The sequence below is a fragment of the Amblyomma americanum genome, chromosome 4 (assembly GCF_052857255.1).
Source record: "Amblyomma americanum isolate KBUSLIRL-KWMA chromosome 4, ASM5285725v1, whole genome shotgun sequence".
Taxonomy (NCBI): Eukaryota; Metazoa; Arthropoda; class Arachnida; order Ixodida; family Ixodidae; genus Amblyomma; species Amblyomma americanum.
In genome coordinates, this window is record NC_135500.1 from 3379419 (window position 1) to 3399945 (window position 20527).

General features: G+C 45.6%; 1 protein-coding gene across 3 annotated transcripts in view; it reads left to right on the top strand.

The window, feature by feature from the left end:
- Positions 1 to 20527, top strand: part of LOC144127775 (RING finger protein 141-like) — a 138101-nt gene that overhangs the window by 80974 nt on the left and 36600 nt on the right. For all 3 annotated transcript variants that reach the window (XM_077660674.1, XM_077660672.1, XM_077660673.1), the window contains exon 3: positions 4488 to 4596. In XM_077660674.1, the coding sequence (XP_077516800.1) occupies positions 4488 to 4596 (109 nt within the window). The remainder of the gene's footprint in view (positions 1 to 4487; positions 4597 to 20527) is intronic.

Below are 20527 nucleotides of genomic sequence, written 5' to 3' on the forward strand. Positions count from 1 at the left end.
ATGGCGTTGACGCGCCTTTTCCAGGCCTTGATGTGCAAGCCTGCAAGCCCGCAACTCAAGAATGTACGTGTATGTTGTCTTGAGATCTGAGGCAATCTCTTTATTAGCCCACAGCTCCTTGAGTATTGCAAGTGGACTCCTAACGGTTCTCCCATATAACATCTCGAACTGCGAGAAACCAATACTCGTTTGTGGTACTTCGCGGTAAGTGAACAAAAGAGCTGGGAGTTATCTATCCCAATCAGTAGGTCTCTCCTGGCACATTTTCTTGATCATATTTTTGAGAGTGCCATTGAACCGCTCTACAAGCCCATTACTCATGGGATGGTAAGGCGTCGTCAGTAACTGTCTTACTGACAAAAGGCGGTTAACCTCCTTCATTAGATCCGATGTGAAGTTCGAGCCCCGGTCACTCAAAATTTCCCTCGGGAACCCATAACGCGAAAACATTTCCACAAGACCCTCCGCCACTTGGATACTGTCAATAGTTCTCAGTGGAATAGCGTCAGGATAACGAGTGGCCACGGCAACTAGAGTAAGCACATATTTATTGCCTTTGGCGGATACTGGAGAGATTGGCCCCAGAATGTCAACTGCAACTCGCTGAAACGGTAGGTCGATGGCTGGCATCTTGCCCAGAGGTACGGGACCAACTCTTCCCTTCGGAACTGTGCGCTGGCACACATCACATGAGCGAACAAAGCACTTAACGTCACTCTGAACACCCGGTCAAAAGAATTCCTCGGTGATTCTAGACACCGTTTTTTGAACACCCTGGTGTCCGGCCATAATGGCGTCATGACCTAAGCGCAACACGGTCTCTTGCATATCTCTCGGTAACACCAACTGTTGGACCCGCCTTCCTGAGCTAAATATGCATTCCCTGCGCAGAAGACCATTCACCAATTGATACTCGAATGATGTCCGACTCTTCTTTCTTTTCACTCTTTCCCCGACTCTTTCGAAGCAAGCCTTCAAGCTCAGGTCTTCCTTTTGCCTAATTGCAATTTCGCCCGGTGTTACGCTCAGGCACATCATAACAGGAGCAGAGAGCGGACGCTGCGTTGCTCGGTCTGTCGCTTGAGCTCTTGTCTCCACTGCCGACGAAAAACTGACTGCACCCGTCTGAGCTGTCGCAGGCCTTTCCTCCTTTGGATGTTCTTCACCGTCGAGCATCCTCCACTCGGGATCGGGGTCTTCGACACCTCTTACACCCGTAATGTTCCCCAAGATGAGATCGTAGATGGGTTGATTTACGCATTTTGCCACTACCTGCCCAGTATAATATGGCATGGACACTAGGGTCCTGGCTTCAGGAAGGTACCTTACTCTGCTATCTACAAGAGTGACGGCCGACGCTTCCCCTGTAAGATCCTCGTCCTTCACCAGGCTTCTACGAACCAAGACTGTGTTAGCTCCACTGTCTCTAAGCACCAATATAGGACGGTCCCCTATTTGCCCAACCACCACTGGCATTGCTGCTTTCGACTTGGGTGTTCCACTCACTGCCTCATTTCCCAGCGGCGGTTGCTCTCCTTTCAGCTGTGGAACTTCGGGTGGCGTAACAAGTTCTACCCTTTAGTCGACAACGCATGCAGCTCGGTCCTGCGTTCTGTATCGGCACTCATCCAGAGTATGACCCCTCCTCTTACAACCTTGACACACAACTTGTGTTTTCTGGGCAGCGCTACTAGTCCGACAGTCAGCTGTACGGTGTCCCACCTTGCCGCAGAGAAAACACCTTACTGGCGCCTTAGACGCACCGCCATAAGCTCTTGGTTTTGCCGCATCTGTCTCTAGGACCTTTTGGGTTTCCTCCTTTGCCTTACTCAAATTTCTTAGCCCTTGAGCCTCGAGGAATTGGTCTGCAGTGTCTGCGAACTCTTCTAATGAACACAACTTTCTTTCCTTCAGGAATAGCGCCAGCTTTGAGCTGCAACACGCTAAAAATTGCTCTGTGACTAGCTTGTCACGCACCCCTTCAAAACTCTTTTCTGTGTGACATATCAAGCCACCTATCAAAATAGTTGGATAGCCTGCAGGAAAACTGCTTAGCGGTTTCCGAATCCTCAGGTTTCACGGTGCGAAATCTCTCAAGAAAACCCTCTGCCGTAAGCTTGAATCTTTGGAGGAGTGCCTTTTTGACTTTCTCGTAGTCCATGGAATCGGCAGCGGGCATCCTTCCAAACACATTCAGCGCCTCTCCGACTAAACACATGCTCAATGCCGTGGCCCATTCACTGCGCTCCCAGCCTTGCCCCAAAGCTATCCGCTTGAATCGTTGTAGATATGCATCCAAATCATCTCTCTTGTCATCAAAAGGAGCCATCAGCTTCCGTGGGCAAACTCTGGCTGGTCTAGGATATTCTGTACCCGCTAAGGAACGCTGATCACTGTCCGTTATCTCCTCATATCCTTCCTCGACATGCGCCTGTTTCCACAATATAAACTCCTTCTCCCGTTCTATCCTCCTTTTCTCCTGTTCTTCTGCATCGCGAGCATTCGCGCGAGCTTGCGCCTTTTCCTCTCTCTGCCTATCTGCCACCTCTTTCTGCCTCTTTGCCTCCTCTTCATTGAGACGCTTTTTTTTCGCTAGGAGAAAAGGATAGAATTATCGCCGAAGCAGAAAGAGGAAAGAAGGCGATTATTGCCGCAGATTTTGGCATCGCGCCGATTTCGTTATCGACGATTTTGAAGAATAAGGACAGCATTAGGAAGGCACTTTCATCAGGCACTTTAGCACAGCACAAGAAAGGGACGCAACCAACTTATGAAGAGCTCGACAAGGCTGTCTATGCTTGGTTCGTCGATACGTGAGCAACAAACATGCCCCTGAGCGGTAAAATTGTACAGCAGAAGGCGCTAAATTATGCTTGTTTGCTAGGGCTGAACGACGTTAAGGCAATCATAGGATGGCTGAATCGCTTTAAAGAAAGGCATAAAATCGTTGGCAAGGTTTTGTGCGGTGAATCGGCATCTGCGGACGTTGACGGCGCATCAGCATGGGCGATGGACAACATGACTGACATAATGAGCAGTTACGCTCCATCTGATATTTATAACGCAGATGAGACGGGCCTCTTCTATGAGATGCTGCCAGGAAAGACGCTTGATTTGAAAGGGCAGCGTCGCTACGGAGACAAGCGTAGCAAGAAACGAGTGACTGTGCTGGTGTGCACAAATGTGGATGGGTCTGACAAACGCCCCCCGTTAGTTATTGGCAAAAGTGCAAAGCCGTGCTGCTTCAAGGGGAACTGGAGCCTACCTGTCAAGTACGTGGCAAGCAGCCGATCGTGGATGACCCGTGCCATTTTTGCTGACTTGGTGGTGGCACTTGACCGCGACATGAGCAGACAAAATCGAAAGGTTTGTTTGCTCTTGGGCAATTGTTCAGCACACCGCATTGACGACGTCAAGCTGTCAAATGTGGAGCTGAAGTTGTTCCTGCCGAACTGTACCTCAGTCATTCAACCCCTGGACCAAGGCATCATCCGGAACATGAAGTCTTCCTACCGGGAGGTTGATCCAGTGGCTTCTCCTGAACACCGACACTGGTAGGGAGACGAAAGTCGATATTTTCATGGCTTTAGAAATGATGGCTGCGGCATGGAGAGCAACACGGTGCAGCGTGATCCGCAACTGCTTCATGCACGCCGGGTTTGTCGACAGCAAGGCGACTTTAGTCTTCTGTTAATCCACGTCGTCTTCTTCACACCTCTTTTCTTTATAATTTTATTTTAGACTCCCTATTATATGTGACACTGCAAAATTGTGCAAGTAGGCCGACTCAGAAAATGGATTAAGGTGGATTAGTGTAGATTATTGGGTTGGATTAGTATAGTCCCACATGATAATTCAGTAGAAGGTACTGGAACATTTCAGAGGGTGATGACTCATGCATACCAAATGATTCCTGTGGACAAAAAAGGTGAAGACAGACAGAAAATATACCGTAAAGCACCATACTTAACTATTTTTTTATTTTCACACGAAGCACCTACATTTATACAGTGCAACGCAAAAGCGCGCACAGAAAAACTACAAACTTGTAGTGACACATCGGGTTCCTCCTTGATAGCGACGATGAACTCGCCTACATATTTGTAGGTTTACTGTGCGCGCTTTTGCGCTGCACTGTATAAATGTAGGCGCTTCGTGTGAAAATAAACTAGTTGAAGTACGGCGCTTTGTGGTGTGTTCTCTGTCTGTCTTGATCTCTTTTGTGTGCCGGGAATCATTTGATATTTGTAACCAACTAGCCCACCAGTTCATCCTGAGCAGACTCATGCATGCCACTTAAGGTCAGTGAAACTGGTTTCAACCTGTTCTAGAGGGAAAATTGCAAGGACAACATTTGACACTCGTATGCACCGTAGCAGGCAGCCTTCCACAGTTTTACCTTTTAAGAAGACCCCCACGTTTTCTTCCCTATGTACGTGCTTTGCAATCTAGGGATGCAGTCTTGAGCCCGTGGTGCTCTTCTGCAGATGCCAGTACCTGGTGGACACGAAAAACCGCCGCCTCATCTTTGAAGTGCACAGTTCATCGGATACACCTGTGCTGTGGAAGAGTGAAGTCAGGGTCAGCTGCAAAAGGGTGAGTGTTGTTCTGAGTGGCAAAATGTTTTGTCCAAAAGAAGCATGAAAGTGGCATTAATGTTGGTGCTTTTTGTGTACATGGCAATGTTGAGAGAGAGGGGCAGCATAAATATTGTCATTTTACCTTCAATCTTTGCCCCTTTCCTTTAATAACTTCCTTCATGGTGCAAGTCCAAGTGGCCATCCAATGTGAGAACGTTGTCTGAGAGTGTAGTGCGAAAGGCTTCCTGGAACATCGGATATTGTCAGCAGCTATGCTTTGAATAATGCGACACTAGCATGTCATATCAGATTTCTGGTGTATAGTACTCTTGTAGACGAATACACTAGGAAAGTGTGTCGGGCCCACCAGATGAATTTGATAAGTGCATGCCCTGAAGAATGATGGACGAGTTAGCTGTGTGTGTTCTCAGCAACGAGGCATTATCCAGAGATGACCCCTTTTTGGAAGGATGAGATGGTGCTCCAGGTAAAAAAAAATTCTACATGCACTGTATGATACCAGAGCTCGTGGACTCAAGGAGGAGCCATGGCCTTCCAGTTTGCGAACCTGATTACACGGTTTGCTCAAGAAGAAAACTTGTCAACCAAGAAATCGCTTAGCAGTCCTGTCCTGACAATCTTCTAGAGAGCCTGTAGCAATTCTGATATACATCCAGACCCACGCTTGTTTCGTTATGCCATGGGCATTTTTTATGTTTACGCACAGATTCACCGAGGTGATGATTTGAATAAACTTTGTGGTGTGCATAGAAATCACTTCGGAGCCACTGAATATAGCGCATCTTTCTCACTTCATTCTTTCACGTCAGGAGACTGTGATCCGCATCTGCAGGGACTCAGCTATGCCTGCATAGCGGTAGATGTGTGCCCCTCAGGGCCACCGGTGTATGTGCAGCTGGTGCCTAGAAAAATCTGTTCCCGGTAGCAGATAGCTCTATACTAAATCTCTTCCTTTCCTCACAGTTGGTTTGAGGAGTCCGAAAGTGGCAACAGGTGCTGCTCCTCCCCTTTCCTCACTGTCCAGTTCTAAGTGCAATTCCGTGCCTAGAGCCAGCTGTTGAATGATGGCTCGCAGGCTTTCATTCGTATGGTACGAACCTCACAAACATTTCTGCGACTGATGCACGCTTTCTGTGGCCTCAGATCGCCGCCACCAATGCTATCCTGCTCCAATATGCATGAAAAAAAGTAAAAACAGAAGGAAAGTAAAAACAATATGGTGGAATGGAACAAAATGAATGTATTATACAGCTATGATGGTCAAGACGCCAGTATTTCGATTAATTGCTGCAGAAGTAACCCCTTTAATCATTATGATCATTGTTTACAATTTGACTGCAGAAGGAATCAAATTAGGATGAAAAGGCGAGGGGTATGTATGGTTCGGATATCCACCTACAGTGTACCCCTACCATGCTTAGTGGCTTTGAACGTAAATTAAGTGCTTCCTTAATGTGATTCAGCTTTGTAAAATGTGCCACTTTTTTGTAACCAATTTATTAATTGTTTATTTGAAAATAATTAGAGAATATAAAACCTGAATGGAACAAAAGGTCCGATGCTGGCTCTGGCACCTACATACTTTTTTTTTTCCACGTAAAAACGGGCATTTGTCTGCTCCATGCTCTGCTAGGTTGTCGGCACTTGGGTGTACTCTTAACAGTGCATCTTCAAACACTAACACTGCACTTCTTCGGCTCTTGCGTCTTACTGCCACACTGTTGCAGAGCAGTCAAGCACAGTGCTTCCTGTCTCGTTTGATGGCTGAAAACTTCCTCGCTCACCAAGAATGGTACCCACGCTTCTCTTCGCATGCCAGTCAGTTTCTCCCATCCCTGTGGGCAAGAAGCCTTCGCAAGGGGAAATTTCCTTCCACCTCCGGTTGTAGAGATAGGTGTTGTCTACATCTTAGCCCCACATAACCGCTTGATTTTTATATTAGGCGTTTTGACAGTCGCTTCTGTGTGTTTATTTGAAACTAGAGACCAGGTGTCTTTCAAAAATAGGCTTCTTGGGGTAAAACTGCAGCCTTTGTGGCATAATATTACGAGTGTCGGCAGACAAAAGCTAGGGAATTGCCGTAAGCAGTAAGCTGATTAACTAATTTCTGATAATTAACTTCTTAACTAGAATTAGGCACCTACGTAGTTGCAGTTAGAGATTTGTAGCTGGTCGTCAGTAGTAGCCATGTCAGTTTTTAGAATTTAGAAAACGTGATTATCCTTTGTGTTGTGGCTCGGCAAAATTTGGCTACATCATGTCAAAATACATTCGCTTTCGAAAAACATGCAGGCAAAGCAACCTTTCCAGTCAAAACTAGTCAAAGCCGAATTTTTTCGAGCCACAGTGCCAAGGGTAATCGCGTGCATAGTGAACAAAGAGGAGGAGGTAGATGGTAGAGTGAAGTATTGTGGAAACATCCTGGTGCCAGGTGGAGCCACATCACACGAGTTAAACTTACATAGACTGTGTACACAACACTTTCAGAGCGTGACAAATGCAAACCACAGGCTCAGTATTGATGAAAATTGTGTCTCCTTAACGAGACTGTTTTTGACTTTGTGGATACTTACCACTGTTTTGTAAACAAATGAAAGCTTTAGTCAAAAATCTATCTGCAACATTTTCTTCTTTTAGCAAGGTGAAAATGTTGCCACAAACAGCGTAAAATGCGACCCAATTTTATAAACTAGAGCTTCTGAATGTATCCATGCATTCTCTATGGGCACTCGCACTGTTGAACTCTCTTGAGAAACGCGCACTACCCAGTGCATCACCATTGCTCTCATTGTCATCTGAGGCAGTCTTCATTCACAAATGAAGTCAGAGTCACTGTTGGAAGCAAATCTTGTATCGTCAGAAATGCTGCTGTCAGAATTTATTTATTTATTATTTATTTATTATTGATACCCTCAGGGCCAAAGGCATTTCAGAGGGGAGTAGTTACAAATCACAGAAAATGAACAAAAACAAAAATTTAACATACAAGCGTCATGTTCCTGGTTATACAATTCAGAAGTAAGCATAATATGTAAGTGCAAGGTAAGAGAACAAAACAAGGGAAACTAAAGTAAACAAAGGAAATGGAGAATGATAAGTACATTTGTTGTGAACCTTAGTATACAATGTTAGCTAAATTGCTACGGAAGCGCAGGATGTCTTGAATGCAGGCAGTAGATCCGGGAAGGTGGTTCCAATCTGCTGATGTACGGGGAATGAACGACTGAGAACAAGCTTTTGTTTCGTGCGACGTTATACCGACCTTGTGAACGTGGTCTAGCCGTGGAGAGATGAAAGGCGGAGGAGATATCAATTCATCGCGTAGATTGGGACAGTTGTAAAAAATTTTATGAAATAAACATAACCGTGAAAATTTTCGACGGGAGGCTAAGGGTGGGAGGTTGAGCGTGTTTTTCATGGAGGTGACACTTGCAGTACGATTGAAGTTAAGTAGGATGAAACGGGCGGCGTTATTTTGTACAAGCTCGAGTGCATTAATTGAGTTTGCGTAGCTGGGGTCCCAAATTGCAGATGCGTATTCTAGTTTACTACGGACAAGGGTTTTGTATAACATGAGTTTTAGGGAGGTAGGGGAATTGGAGAAATTCCGGCGTAGGTAGCCTAGCATGCTGTTAGCGTTGTTAATTATGGCGTTAATATGGAGCGACCAATTTAGAGTGGAAGATATATGAACTCCGAGGTAGCGATATGACGTGACGGCCTCCAGTATGGTATTATTTAGACAATATGCACCAGTAGTAGATGATGTGCGGGAGACACGTAAAACTTTGCATTTAGAAGAATTAAGTTGCATTAACCATAAGTTGCACCATGCAGATATAGCAGATAGATCATTCTGTAGAGCGCATACATCGTTAGTGTCGTTAATTTCGCTAAAAATTACGCAGTCATCAGCGAATAAGTGTATGTTAGAGGTTACGCAAGAAGGTAGGTCATTAATGTAAATAAGAAATAAAAGAGGGCCTAAGACGGATCCCTGTGGCACTCCAGAATGGACGGGGGTTGATGGAGAGGTGGCATTGTTAGCAGTTACGAACTGAGTGCGGTTGCAAAGGAAATATTCGAGCCAGAAAAAAAGCCTAGGATCAAGGTTTAGTTTGCTTAGCTTAAAAAGTAGTAATTTGTGGCATACCTTTTCGAAGGCTTTTGTGAAGTCGAGGAAGACGCAGTCAGCTGTTGAGCGGCGATCAAGGATGAGATTAAGTTTATGCGTAAATGATGCTAACTGAGTTTCGCAAGACAGTCGCTTACGAAAACCGTGCTGCATGTCTGTAAAAAATGAATTTGACTCCAAGAAGTTCGCGATACCTGTGTATAATATGTGCTCCAATACTTTACATGGAATACTTGTCAAAGATATGGGACGGTAGTTAAGGGGTGAATTCTTGTTACCTGATTTATGGATTGGGACCACCTTCCCGACCGTCCAGTCAGCAGGCAGAGCACCGGTGTCGAGGGACTGTTGAAATATCTTGCAAAGCAGCAATGAACAGTAAGTTTGAGAACCCTTAAGAAATTTCGCGTTGATTGAGTCAGTACCTGGACTGGAGCATGGTTTAAGGGATTCAATAATCTTCTCAATACCGCAAGCTTCGATGCAAATGGGATCCATAGTTATGTAGTTGTAAGTCTGCGCTTGTGGAAAAATGGTGTTAGTACAATGAACAAAGTTTTTACAGAATGTGGAGTTCAGTACCGCTGGGCATTCTGCATCTGGGATGGCAAGGCCATTCTCGTCTAATAGGTTAATGGTATCGCTGTGGCTGGGGTTGACAATGCGCCAGAACTTTTTAGGATCAGTGGAAAGAATGCTAGGAAGTGTATTGTGAAGAAAATTATTTTTTGTGCTTTTAAGTGCAGTTACGTAAACGGCGTTAGCTTCGCGGTACGCCTCCCATTTTGCGTTACTACCAGACCTTTTCGCAACTCGGTAGAAACGTTTTTTTCGATTGGACAGTCGTTTAAGATAGGAGTTGTACCACGGGGCTCTCGAGTGGGAACAGATTGTCCGTAATGGTATGTATGTATCTGTTAATTCTTTAACCTTGGTAACGAATAGATTCCAGTTAGTATCGACAGAGCGGTCATCAAACCCGTTGCAATAATAATCGATAAATTCGGCGAGTTCCCTGTTAATGGCCTGAAAATCAGCTTTTTTATAGTCGCGGATGTGTTTAGAAATCTTCTCAGCTGGGGGAGTAACGATGCAAATGTCAAATGAGAGCGATAGATGGTCGCTGAGACCAGGTAAGTAAGTGATTTCTGAGGCCATATCGGGATGGGTAGTCAGTATTAAGTCCAGCGTGTTTGCAGTGGTATTAGTAATTCTTGTCGGTTGAGAGACTAGTTGGGAAAAGGAAAAAGGGGAACAAAGGTTTAAGAAATCGGTGCTTAAGTTAGAAGAAGGGTTCTGAACTGGGGTATCAAAAGACCAAGATATGTTAGGAAGATTGAAGTCGCCAAGTAAGAAAACAGGCGCCAGGGGGTGTCGTGTGCAAACAGCATTTATGGCATCGTGCAGATCATCGAGGAAGTTAGCAGAGTGACTGGGAGGACGGTAGCATACCCCGAAAACAATTTTAGAGTGTCCAAGTTCCACGCATGCCCAGACAATCTCGAGATCTGTTGTGATGTTAATAGCGTAAGACCGGAGTGTTTTACAAATGGCAAGTAATACGCCACCACCCTGACGTGACGTGCGGTCGCAGCGATAAAAAGTGTATCGGGATGAGTCCTGGAAAATTTCGGTGTTACGAATGTTAGAATGAAGCCATGTTTCAGTAAGTGCAATAATATCTGCGTTACACGTGTCAGCTACGGAATGAAATGCATCACGTTTGTTTACGATACTTCTTACGTTAGCGAGAAGAACAGATGTGCGTGGTGAAGGCGACGACTGCCCACGTCCCCTCTCGTGATGCTACGGGGCGTTTTCGGTGTTTTGGGCATTTGGTGAAGGCGACCGCGGTGTGTCCTCTTCGAGTACTTCGGTGGGAAATTCCTTTATCAGTTCGATGTTGTTTGTCACGCTGTCGTACATGTAGCACTTATTGTTAACGTAGAGTTTGTTGTAACGAAGCTGGAACTTTGGTGACTGAGGCAGGCTTTTAGCGAAATTAGTAAGTTGCTGGCGCGCGTTACGGGTTGCTGGCGAAAAATCCTCTGATACAGAAATGTTGTCAGTTTTAAGTTTAGCTCGACATGCTAGTATTCTGCCACGGTCTTTAAATGAGCCGAACCGGATAACTACAGGCCGACATTTTTGATGTGAGAACGTACCTATCCTGTGGGCGCGCTCAATGACCGGTTGATCAAAATCAGTGCCTAAAGAAGTTGAAAATGCAGTGATAATTTTTTTTTCAGTCTGTTCCCAGGTTTCACGTGCGTCGGGTATACCGCGTAAGATTAAATTGTTCCGTCGTGAACGGTCTTCAAGGTCATCTATATGAGCCTGTAATTCATACTGTCGCGAAGTCAGCTGTTCGACAGTATCTTGAGTTGCGGCGACGTCGAGTTCTAGGGTTTCCAGAGTTTTGCATCTGCTTTCGATCAGTTCCAAACGGTTGAACACATCAAGCAACTTAGTTTCGAGGACTGCCTGGCTTGATTTGATTGTGTTAACGTCTGCACTCAGTTTAGTTTGGCCAGTCGTGAGTTCAGACGTTTTTTTGTCAATGCCTTTAAGTAACTTCATTATCTCATTCATTTGCTGAGAATCGCGTTCCGGATCAGTAGAGGCAGAGGCGGTACGTGTGTTGGGACCAGGGTTGGACTCGACGTCGCCGCAGCATAGCAACAGATATGCAGAGTCAAAGCAATCGCAGGCAACAGCACAAATCACCCTTGGGCAAGGGAGCGAAATAAGGAATCTGTTATCGTTTTTCTTAACGAAAAGAGAGTGCCGGTTACACACCTGTGGTGCGAAGAACAGATGCGTGTTAGCCATGCTGGCGCAATGGCTGCTCCCTTGCCCACTGAAGATGGTGACGGGCTGCAGGGCCTTAAAGTGCTCGGGCTGCTGCGGTGTCGCTGTGGTAGCGAAGAGCCTGATATCTGGTACGATGACAGGAGATTGTTCCGCGATGTAGGCGCATGCGTGGCAAATGCGATCGGTCGCATCGGCATCGGGTAGACAGCCAGCTTCATGAAGTGTGACTGGCTGCGAAGCAAGCAGGCAACACGTCGCCAGGGACAGGAACGCCTGTGGTGCGAAGAACAGATGCGTGTTAGCCATGCTGGCGCAATGGCTGCTCCACTAAGGTGCTCTTTTTCTCAGGACGTTGCCTCCACCAGCATTTTTTATGTTTGGCACCAATATGACATGGCTGCTGTTTAAAACATGCGCTGAAGGCACAAAATGAGTTTTTTTTTTATGGACAGGTACCGTCCTGCTGTAGTGTTAAAATTTGCGAGGAACATAATTGCCGGCTATAACTTATCTTCGCAGTGGGAGCAGCACAACTTCGAGCTGGACAAATGCGACTTGTCATTGGTGATACTGGTACAATCTCCCATGACGAGCACAGTTCGGGGTTGGCGGTTAAAAGGTTATACTGTGGAGCATGGCCATTGCATGCCACGGGTTGCACACTGAACTTGCCGCAAGCTCCACTTTCCAAAAGTTGGCTTGCTCGAAACAGAGCGCAGCGTCATCATCGCCATCTCCTCTAGCCCTCACCTTTCGCTGCAACAATGAAAGGGCCCCCCGCCGTTCGCACTTTGGGAGCATCGCAAATCTAGACGCACCAGGGAACGGGCTCCACCAGATAGAGAGCCCGTGGATGCGCAGACCAGGGCTGTATTCTGGCGGTGTACTCCAGCATCGAGCAGCTGCCTGTGTGTGCCTGTACAGGTCTTGCTGGTTCCCTTTTTCCTGAGCAGTGGCCGGTATTTTCTCGGAAGCTTTTGAATCGTGGACACTTGCTGTTGGAAAGAGACACTGGCAGTTCTGCTGTCACTTCAAATGCGGGGCACTTACAGGTCTACATTTCACAGCATGAATGCATCATGAGTGTATGACCTAGAGCTTGTTTTTATAGCAGCCTAATACAGGCATGAAAATAGGTCTTTTAACGTCAACATTGAAGCAGTGCCAATACTGCAGCAGTGTACGGGAATCATTTTAATAATGAATTAGCCATTGAAGAATGGAATAATCTGCCTCACGAATTCATGGGCGACGTCTCTCGATATTTTTTTGGACAACGTAGAGTCATTCTTTGAAAAACAGTTATTCACCGCGAGTGTTCAGTTTAATATTATTATTTTTTCTTCTTACTCTGGCCATTTGACTGTCGCGTTGACCTGATTGTGTCTCTTCGTGGTTTCGTCGTTCTTCTTTCCAGTGTTTTAGATGCATCGAAATGAACGTGTATGGCAATGCGCAGGTCCTTTGACAGTCGATGATCTCTTAACCCACTGTATATTTGTTATCAGCTTACTTGCTACGGTCTATCCTATTGCAGTGCGCATGTTTTGTATCTAGTGTATGTTATACTGGATATATTATTGTTTTGTATAATTGTCCCATTATTTTGCCCGCTCCTGTAAGAGCCTAATTAGGCTTACAGTATGCCTAAATAAAAATAAAATAAAAGAGTTTGAATGGCGTTCGCCACCTAATGAGTTTGGGAAATTCGTTCATTCTCAGCAGTGAAGCACGGCCCTGGATCATTTTGGGATCTGTGTTTCTTTCTGGTTGGCATTCCACGTGTGCTTAGCTCAGAAGTGAAAATGAAAATTGGTTGTTGGGGAAAGGAAATGCAGCAGTATCTGTCTCACAACTTGGGAAGAAATAAAGGAGGGACTGAAAGAAGCAAGGAAGAAAGAGGTGCCGTAGTGGAGGGATAATTCCGACCACCTGGGGATCTTTAACGTGCACTGACATCGCACAGCACACGGGCGCCTTAGTGTTTCGCCTCCATCGAAACGCGGCCACCGCGGTCGGGTTCGAACCCGTGTACTCTGGATCAGTCCGAGCGTCCTAACCATTGAGCCAAAGCTCGTGTGCAAACAAGTGACATTGCCTTTGCCGTTACAAATAGTAAGCCAGTGTTTGTGAATGATATTTGACCCGTCAAAACAAGCAGTTGTTTGGTAAAGCCTTGAAACTGAAGAAAAGAAAAGGTTGAGAATTTTTGTGGACCTACGACTGTGTGATTAAGGCTAGACAGACTTCTGAAGGCGACGTTTGCTGGATAAGGAATGAATCCGATTGCAGCATGTTTGGTTAGGTTGAGGCTTATCGCTATTTGTAGAGCTCACCATGACCTGCATTAGTGTTAATAAAGTTAATTCCATTTTTCAAAGCTGTTATCATTCTGTTGTTCATTTTAATGCTCGCAGTCTTCGTAAACATTTCCCTGAATTTCGACTGCTGTTATCGTCGTGCATTCATCCCTTTTCGATTATATGCGTCTCGTCTCGTGACCTGTACTGTTTTTCTTCTTACACTCCTGAATATAATTATCGTGCTTTTTCTCCTCATGGCAGTTGAGCCATCTTCGTTCTTCCAGGGACAAGGTATAAACAGAGGCTAGATCTCTGCATGAGTGTCGATGACTGTGAGTCAGCTTAGATCGAGGTCGACCACAGTGTGTTACGTATTGATAACAAAAATACTGTATTTGGCTTCATTTAGCGATCTCCCCACTCATCCATACCAGCTTTTTGTGAAGCCTTAGTAATATTTTTGACATTGTGTCGAAAAAAAATGTCTGTTGTTCTCATGGGTGATATTAATATCAACTTGTTAGATCCATCTTCCCCCATCAAGCCCCGTATGTTAATTGTTATCAAGGGTACGGCATTGAATCTCTTCTTGACATCCCCACTCGATGCCCTACAAATGATTCAGAAACTCTGGTTGACCATATTTTGACCAACCTCCTTTTTACTGTATCAGCATTTGTTCTTCAGGTTAGTATCACTGATCACTTCCCCATACTTCTCCGCTTCGACAGCAGTCCACGCATTGGCAATAGCTCCTTTGTTGAGACCATTTTTGATCGTTCCAAGTTTATTCAATTAATAAGAAACTCTGAGTGGGCAATTATTGCTTCATTATTTGATGCACAGTTGGCATATAGTGAATTCAGCGACATTATCACTAAATGTCTAGAATCATCTTCTACGTATGTACGATGACGAAAAAATATGCATCGCCTCAATGCCCCTGGCTAACTCAGGGCTTGCTTAATAAGCATATGCAAGAAGGAGAACCTATATAAAAAATTAAAAAAGCAGCCTTTCAATATTCGTCTCAAAAAGCGCTATAAAAAGTACAGTAACACGTTAAAAGTGCTATTAAAGGCCTCTAGAAATAGCTACTACGAAAGCGAAATCATAATCAGTGGTCCAGATAGCAAAAAAAAAGGTCCTTGATTAATGCTTTCTTTAATAGGAGCTCAAGTAATGCTGTAACCAATATAAATCATGAGGGGCTCATATTATCCGACCCTATCAAAATTGCTAGGCATTTAGTTCCTTTATTTCTTCGTTTCCTGTCCAACCGTCTTCAGCGCCTCCTGATTTGCCAAGCCACTGTTCTCAATCATTCTTCCTTTATCCAACTTCACCTGACGAAATAAGAAACCTTGGTATGAGCATGAAGCTATCTGGAGCAGGCCTAGACAGTATTCATGGAAGTCACTTGAAAGTGGTAATTGATACCATTGCAGATGTGCTAACCTACATAATAAACCTTATATTCATGACAGGTGTCTTCCCACAAGAATTAAAGACAAGCAAGGTTATCCCAGTGTTTAAGAAAGGTGACAAATGTTCACTCTCTAATTAGCGGCCTATTTCTACTCTCTTTTTTCAGTAAATTTATTGAAAACCTAATTCATCGAAGGTTGTCAAACTACTTAGAAAAGTTCCATGTTTTATATTCTAAACAATTTGGATTTCGAACTGTTTTCTACTAACCTTGCATTAATATATTTTGCTTACTGGTGTAAATTAGAAATTGACATAGGCAACTTTGTTGGTTTGGTATTTCTTGATTTCTCAAAAGCATTTGACGCGATTAAACATAGTGGGCTCGGTGGCTGTGTCACGATGCGGTCGCTTAACCCGTTCTGCCTCGCCATGCAGGTGATCGCTCCCCTCTGGATTACCACGCTTTTCCCCGCCCCTCTTGCTGCCTGTCCACCGGACATCTCGCCGGAATGGACGCCCGCTCTCAACCGAACCGATATGTGCCAGCCTTGCGCCATCACCGCTTCGCCCGATCGTGCGCTGACCTCACCAGTGCACTGCACCCTCGACAGACAGTTGGAAACACCATCGCCATCAACATCCTCTCCCGCTCCAGCTTTTAAGCAGCTTCGGCCACCGGCGTCACTTTGTGGGCTCGGTGGCTGTGCCACGATGCGGTCGCTTAACACGTTCTGCCTCGCCATGCAGGTGATCGCTCCCCTCTGGATTACCACGCTTTTCCCCGCCCCTCTTGCTGCCTGTCCACCGGACATCTCGCCGGAATGGACGCCCGCTCTCAACCGAACCGATATGTGCCAGCCTTGCGCCATCACCGCTTCGCCCGATCGTGCGCTGACCTCACCAGTGCACTGCACCCTCGACAGACAGTTGGAAACACCATCGCCATCAACATCCTCTCCCGCTCCAGCTTTTAAGCAGCTTCGGCCACCGGCGTCGCTTTGTGGGCTCGGTGGCTGTGTCACGATGCGGTCGCTTAACACGTTCTGCCTCGCCATGCAGGTGATCGCTCCCCTCTGGATTACCACGCTTTTCCCCGCCCCTCTTGCTGCCTGTCCACCGGACATCTCGCCGGAATGGACGCCCGCTCTCAACCGAACCGATATGTGCCAGCCTTGCGCCATCACCGCTTCGCCCGATCGTGCGCTGACCTCACCAGTGCACTGCACCCTCGACAGACAGTTGGAAACACCATCGCCATCAACATCCTCTCCCGCTCCAGCTTTTAAGCAGCTTCGGCCACCGGCGTCGCTTTGTGGGCTCGGTGGCTGTGTCACGATGCGGTCGCTTAACCCGTTCTGCCTCGCCATGCAGGTTAGTAAGCCATGTTGTCTTTACGCTAAGAAATCTAGTGATTACTTTTTGATACAGCTGCCGAGCCCGCAATGCTGCCTTGCCATTGTCACTTAGTGTTCTGATGTCATTATTTCCTTGCTTTTGTTGTCCGGCGACATAGAGACTAACCCCGGCCCTGCCTCACTCGAAACTGTAGTTACGGAACTTAAAAAATTGTCCGCCAGTCAGTCGACATTAATCGCGGAAGTTGCAGACCTCAAAAACCAGTTACTAACAACAGACAACCTTATTTCTGATCTAAGCAGACGCATCAGCGCTCTTGAAGGTCATTACCAAACCATACAGTCACTACGCACAGAGATAGAAGGCCTAAGCACTCACACCACCCAGGCAACTCGCCAGCTCTGTGATCTCGAGGATCGCATAGACGAAGCAGAAAACCAATCACGAAGAAGCAACCTCATATTCTACAACATTCCGGACCCTGACCCATCTGAAACGTGGGCTGACTCTGAAAAGCTACTAATTCGCCATTGCTTCGAACTTTTGGACATCACCCTCGACCCCAAAACAATAGACCGCACTCACCGTCTTGGGCGCCACGAACCTGGTCGCTGCCGTCCGTTAATTGCCAAATTCGCACTTTTCAAAATGAAGGACGAAATTCTAGCTAATGGCCGCAAATTCAAGGACACTGACTACTCCGTCGGTGAAGATTTTTCACGCCGCGTTCGCAATGTGCGCAAACACCTAGTTACATTTGCCAAAAGCATGACTAACCGTTTTTCTTTGCGATACAAAACCCTGTTCATCGGTTCCCGACGATATATCTTCGACGAACCATCGCAATCTGTAAAAGAGATACCATAGCGGTTGCTGCGCCGCCAGCCCCCAGCCGCTCATGTACCTGCCACCCCCCAGCCTAATCTTTCCTTTACGGTGATTTTCACAAACATACGTAGTTTTCTTCCGAAACGCGAAATCATCTCCAATCTTGTGTGTTCATCTGCTAGTAACTTGCTGATACTTACCGAAACATGGCTCACTAATGGCATCACCGATACTGAAGCTCTTGCTGACTTACCGAATTTTAACCTTTTTCGCAAAGATCGCACATCCGCTCGAGGTGGAGGCGTTTTCATCGCAGTTAGCAATCAGTTCTCGTGTACAGTTATTAATATTCCATCAGACCTTGAGATAGTATGGCTACTTTGTCGCGCTGCGCCCCAAACCGTACTGCTGGGCGTTATAGAGCGCCAAATACCAACTCCGATTTCTCTCGAATTCTTAACGACGTGATCAGCCAATTAACGAGGAAATACCCAAAAGCGCATATCATTCTTTTTGGAGACTTCAATTTTCCAGAAATCAACTGGCAGACACAGACAGCAGTCGGCAACAGGGAAGTGAATGATTTTATCGAGGTCTGCCTAAACTTCAACTTAACTCAAGTGGTATCTGAACCGACCCGCGGTGCAAACATCCTAGATCTAATCCTGACTACCCACCCGGAAGCCCTCTCATCTATCACTTATCTACGCGAAATCAGCGACCATAAAGTAATCCACGCCACATTTGAGTTCCACCCATCACGACGCCAGAATCAAAACAAAACTATTCGCCTCTACGACAAAGGAACTATGAAGCCTTTAGTCTTGAATTAAACCAATATCTCACAACATTTGAAGCATCTTTTCACGATAATTCAGTAAATGACAATTGGTCCCGTTTTAAGAAAAATGTTAGCGAACTAACCGATAGATACATCCCCAAAATAAGCTTCCACTCGGACCGCCAGAAACCATGGTATACCAAAACGATAAAAAGACTCGACAATAAAAAGAAGCGTCTTTTCCGTGCGGCAAAATTAAAGCAATACGACGAGTGCGCATGGGAAAAATACTATACAGCCGAACGCACCTACCTATCAGAAATTCGCAACGCAAAATACTCTTTCCTTCACAACGACCTCCCCAAATTGTTGACTTCCAATCCCAGAAAGTTTTGGCAGATCATAAGTGAGCACCTGGCACATACCATCACTCTAACTAAAGAGTCTGGAGAGGAGGTTGATGACATTGAGTGCGCTGACATTTTTAATAACGCCTTTTCATCTGTGTTCACTAATGAAATTCACCCACCAACTGCAACTTCCGCCGTCAATATAGAGTCCAGCATGCCTGCTATCGCGTTTTCTGAAGCCGGCATTTCCTCGCTCATTGAACACCTTAAAACTTCATCATCGGCCGGCGTCGACGAAATTAACTCCAAAATACTGCGCAACACTAAGAATATTTCTGCAATGTACTTATTGTTATTGTTTTCACAGTCGCTTTCTACAGGTTCCATTCCGGATGACTGGAAAGTGGGAAAGGTCATTCCCGTCTTTAAGTCCGGTAACAAAGATTCTCCTTTAAATTACCGTCCGATATCATTAACCAGCATACCTTGCAAAATCATGGAACACGTCATCTATTCTCAAATCATGGACTTTCTTGACGCTATCAACTTCTTTCATCCCTCACAACACGGGTTTCGCAAGGGTTTGTCATGTGAAACTCAACTGGCCGTCTTTCTTCATGACGTTCACTCTAACCTCGACCTAAATTTACAAACTGGCGCTATTTTTCTAGACTTTGCTAAAGCATTTGATAAAGTTCCCCAGAGGCGTTTACTGCTAAAACTAACCATGCTAAAACTGCATCCTAACGTCTTATTGTGGATCGAAGAATTCCTTTCTAACCGCTCCCAGTTTGTTCTCGCTAACAGCCAGAGTTCCAACCCTCTTCCAGTAACGTCAGGCGTACCCCAAGGTTCTGTACTTGCTCCCCTCCTATTCTTAATCTACATAAACGACTTACCCTCAAACCTGGTTTGCAATGTTCGTTTGTTTGCAGACGACTGCGTTATTTACCACACGATTTCCAACACCTTTGACCAAGCACAGCTCCAAAACGACATTGACACAGTGCATGCCTGGTGCGATGACTGGCTAATGTCGCTTAATACTAATAAATGTAAACACGTATCTTTTCACCACCGGCGTAACCCCCATATTTTCCCTTACTCCGTTGCTAACGTTCTACTAGAATCTGTATACTCATACAAGTACCTAGGTGTCACCTTGTGCCAGGATCTCTCCTGGTGCTCTCATGTAACGAACATCGTCGCATCAGTTAACCGGTCATTGGGTTTTTTGAAACGTCATCTACGGCACGCCCCTCAAAGTATTAAACTTCTCGCCTACCAATCACTCATTCGACCAAAACTAGAATACGCATCTGCTATCTGGAGCCCGCAACAAGCATATCTCATCAGTTCACTAGAATCTGTCCAAAATCGCGCCACGAGGTTCGTTCATTCTGCCTATTCATACGACATCAGTGTATCGTCACTTAAACGACAGTCAGGTTTATCAACTCTTGCCCATCGTCGTCGCATTGCTTCTCGTAGTCTGTTTCATAAGTTTTTTTACAGTTCCCTCGGACAACCACCCTACATATCTCATCGCACCGGCCATCCACTGCAAGTGTCATGCCAACGCACCCGCACCGTCACTTTTTCCGCATCCTTTTTTCTTCGCACTGCTAAAGACTGGAATGGCCTTCCCCACGACGTTGATGCCATCACCTGCCAGTCAAGTTTTGTGAACAATTTAAATATGCATTTCATAAATATCATGTAAGCAATCATATTCAACCTATATTTGTACTCCCACCCCTTATGTAACACCCCCAAAGTGGGGTCTTTAAGGTAATAAAGTGAAGTGAAGTGAAACATGACATTCTTTTCTCTAAGCTTGCATGTTACGGTATCGTTGGAACCCCGCTAAATCTGTTACGCAGCTACTTATCTAACCGGGAGCAAATTGTAAGTATATCTCTGGCTTC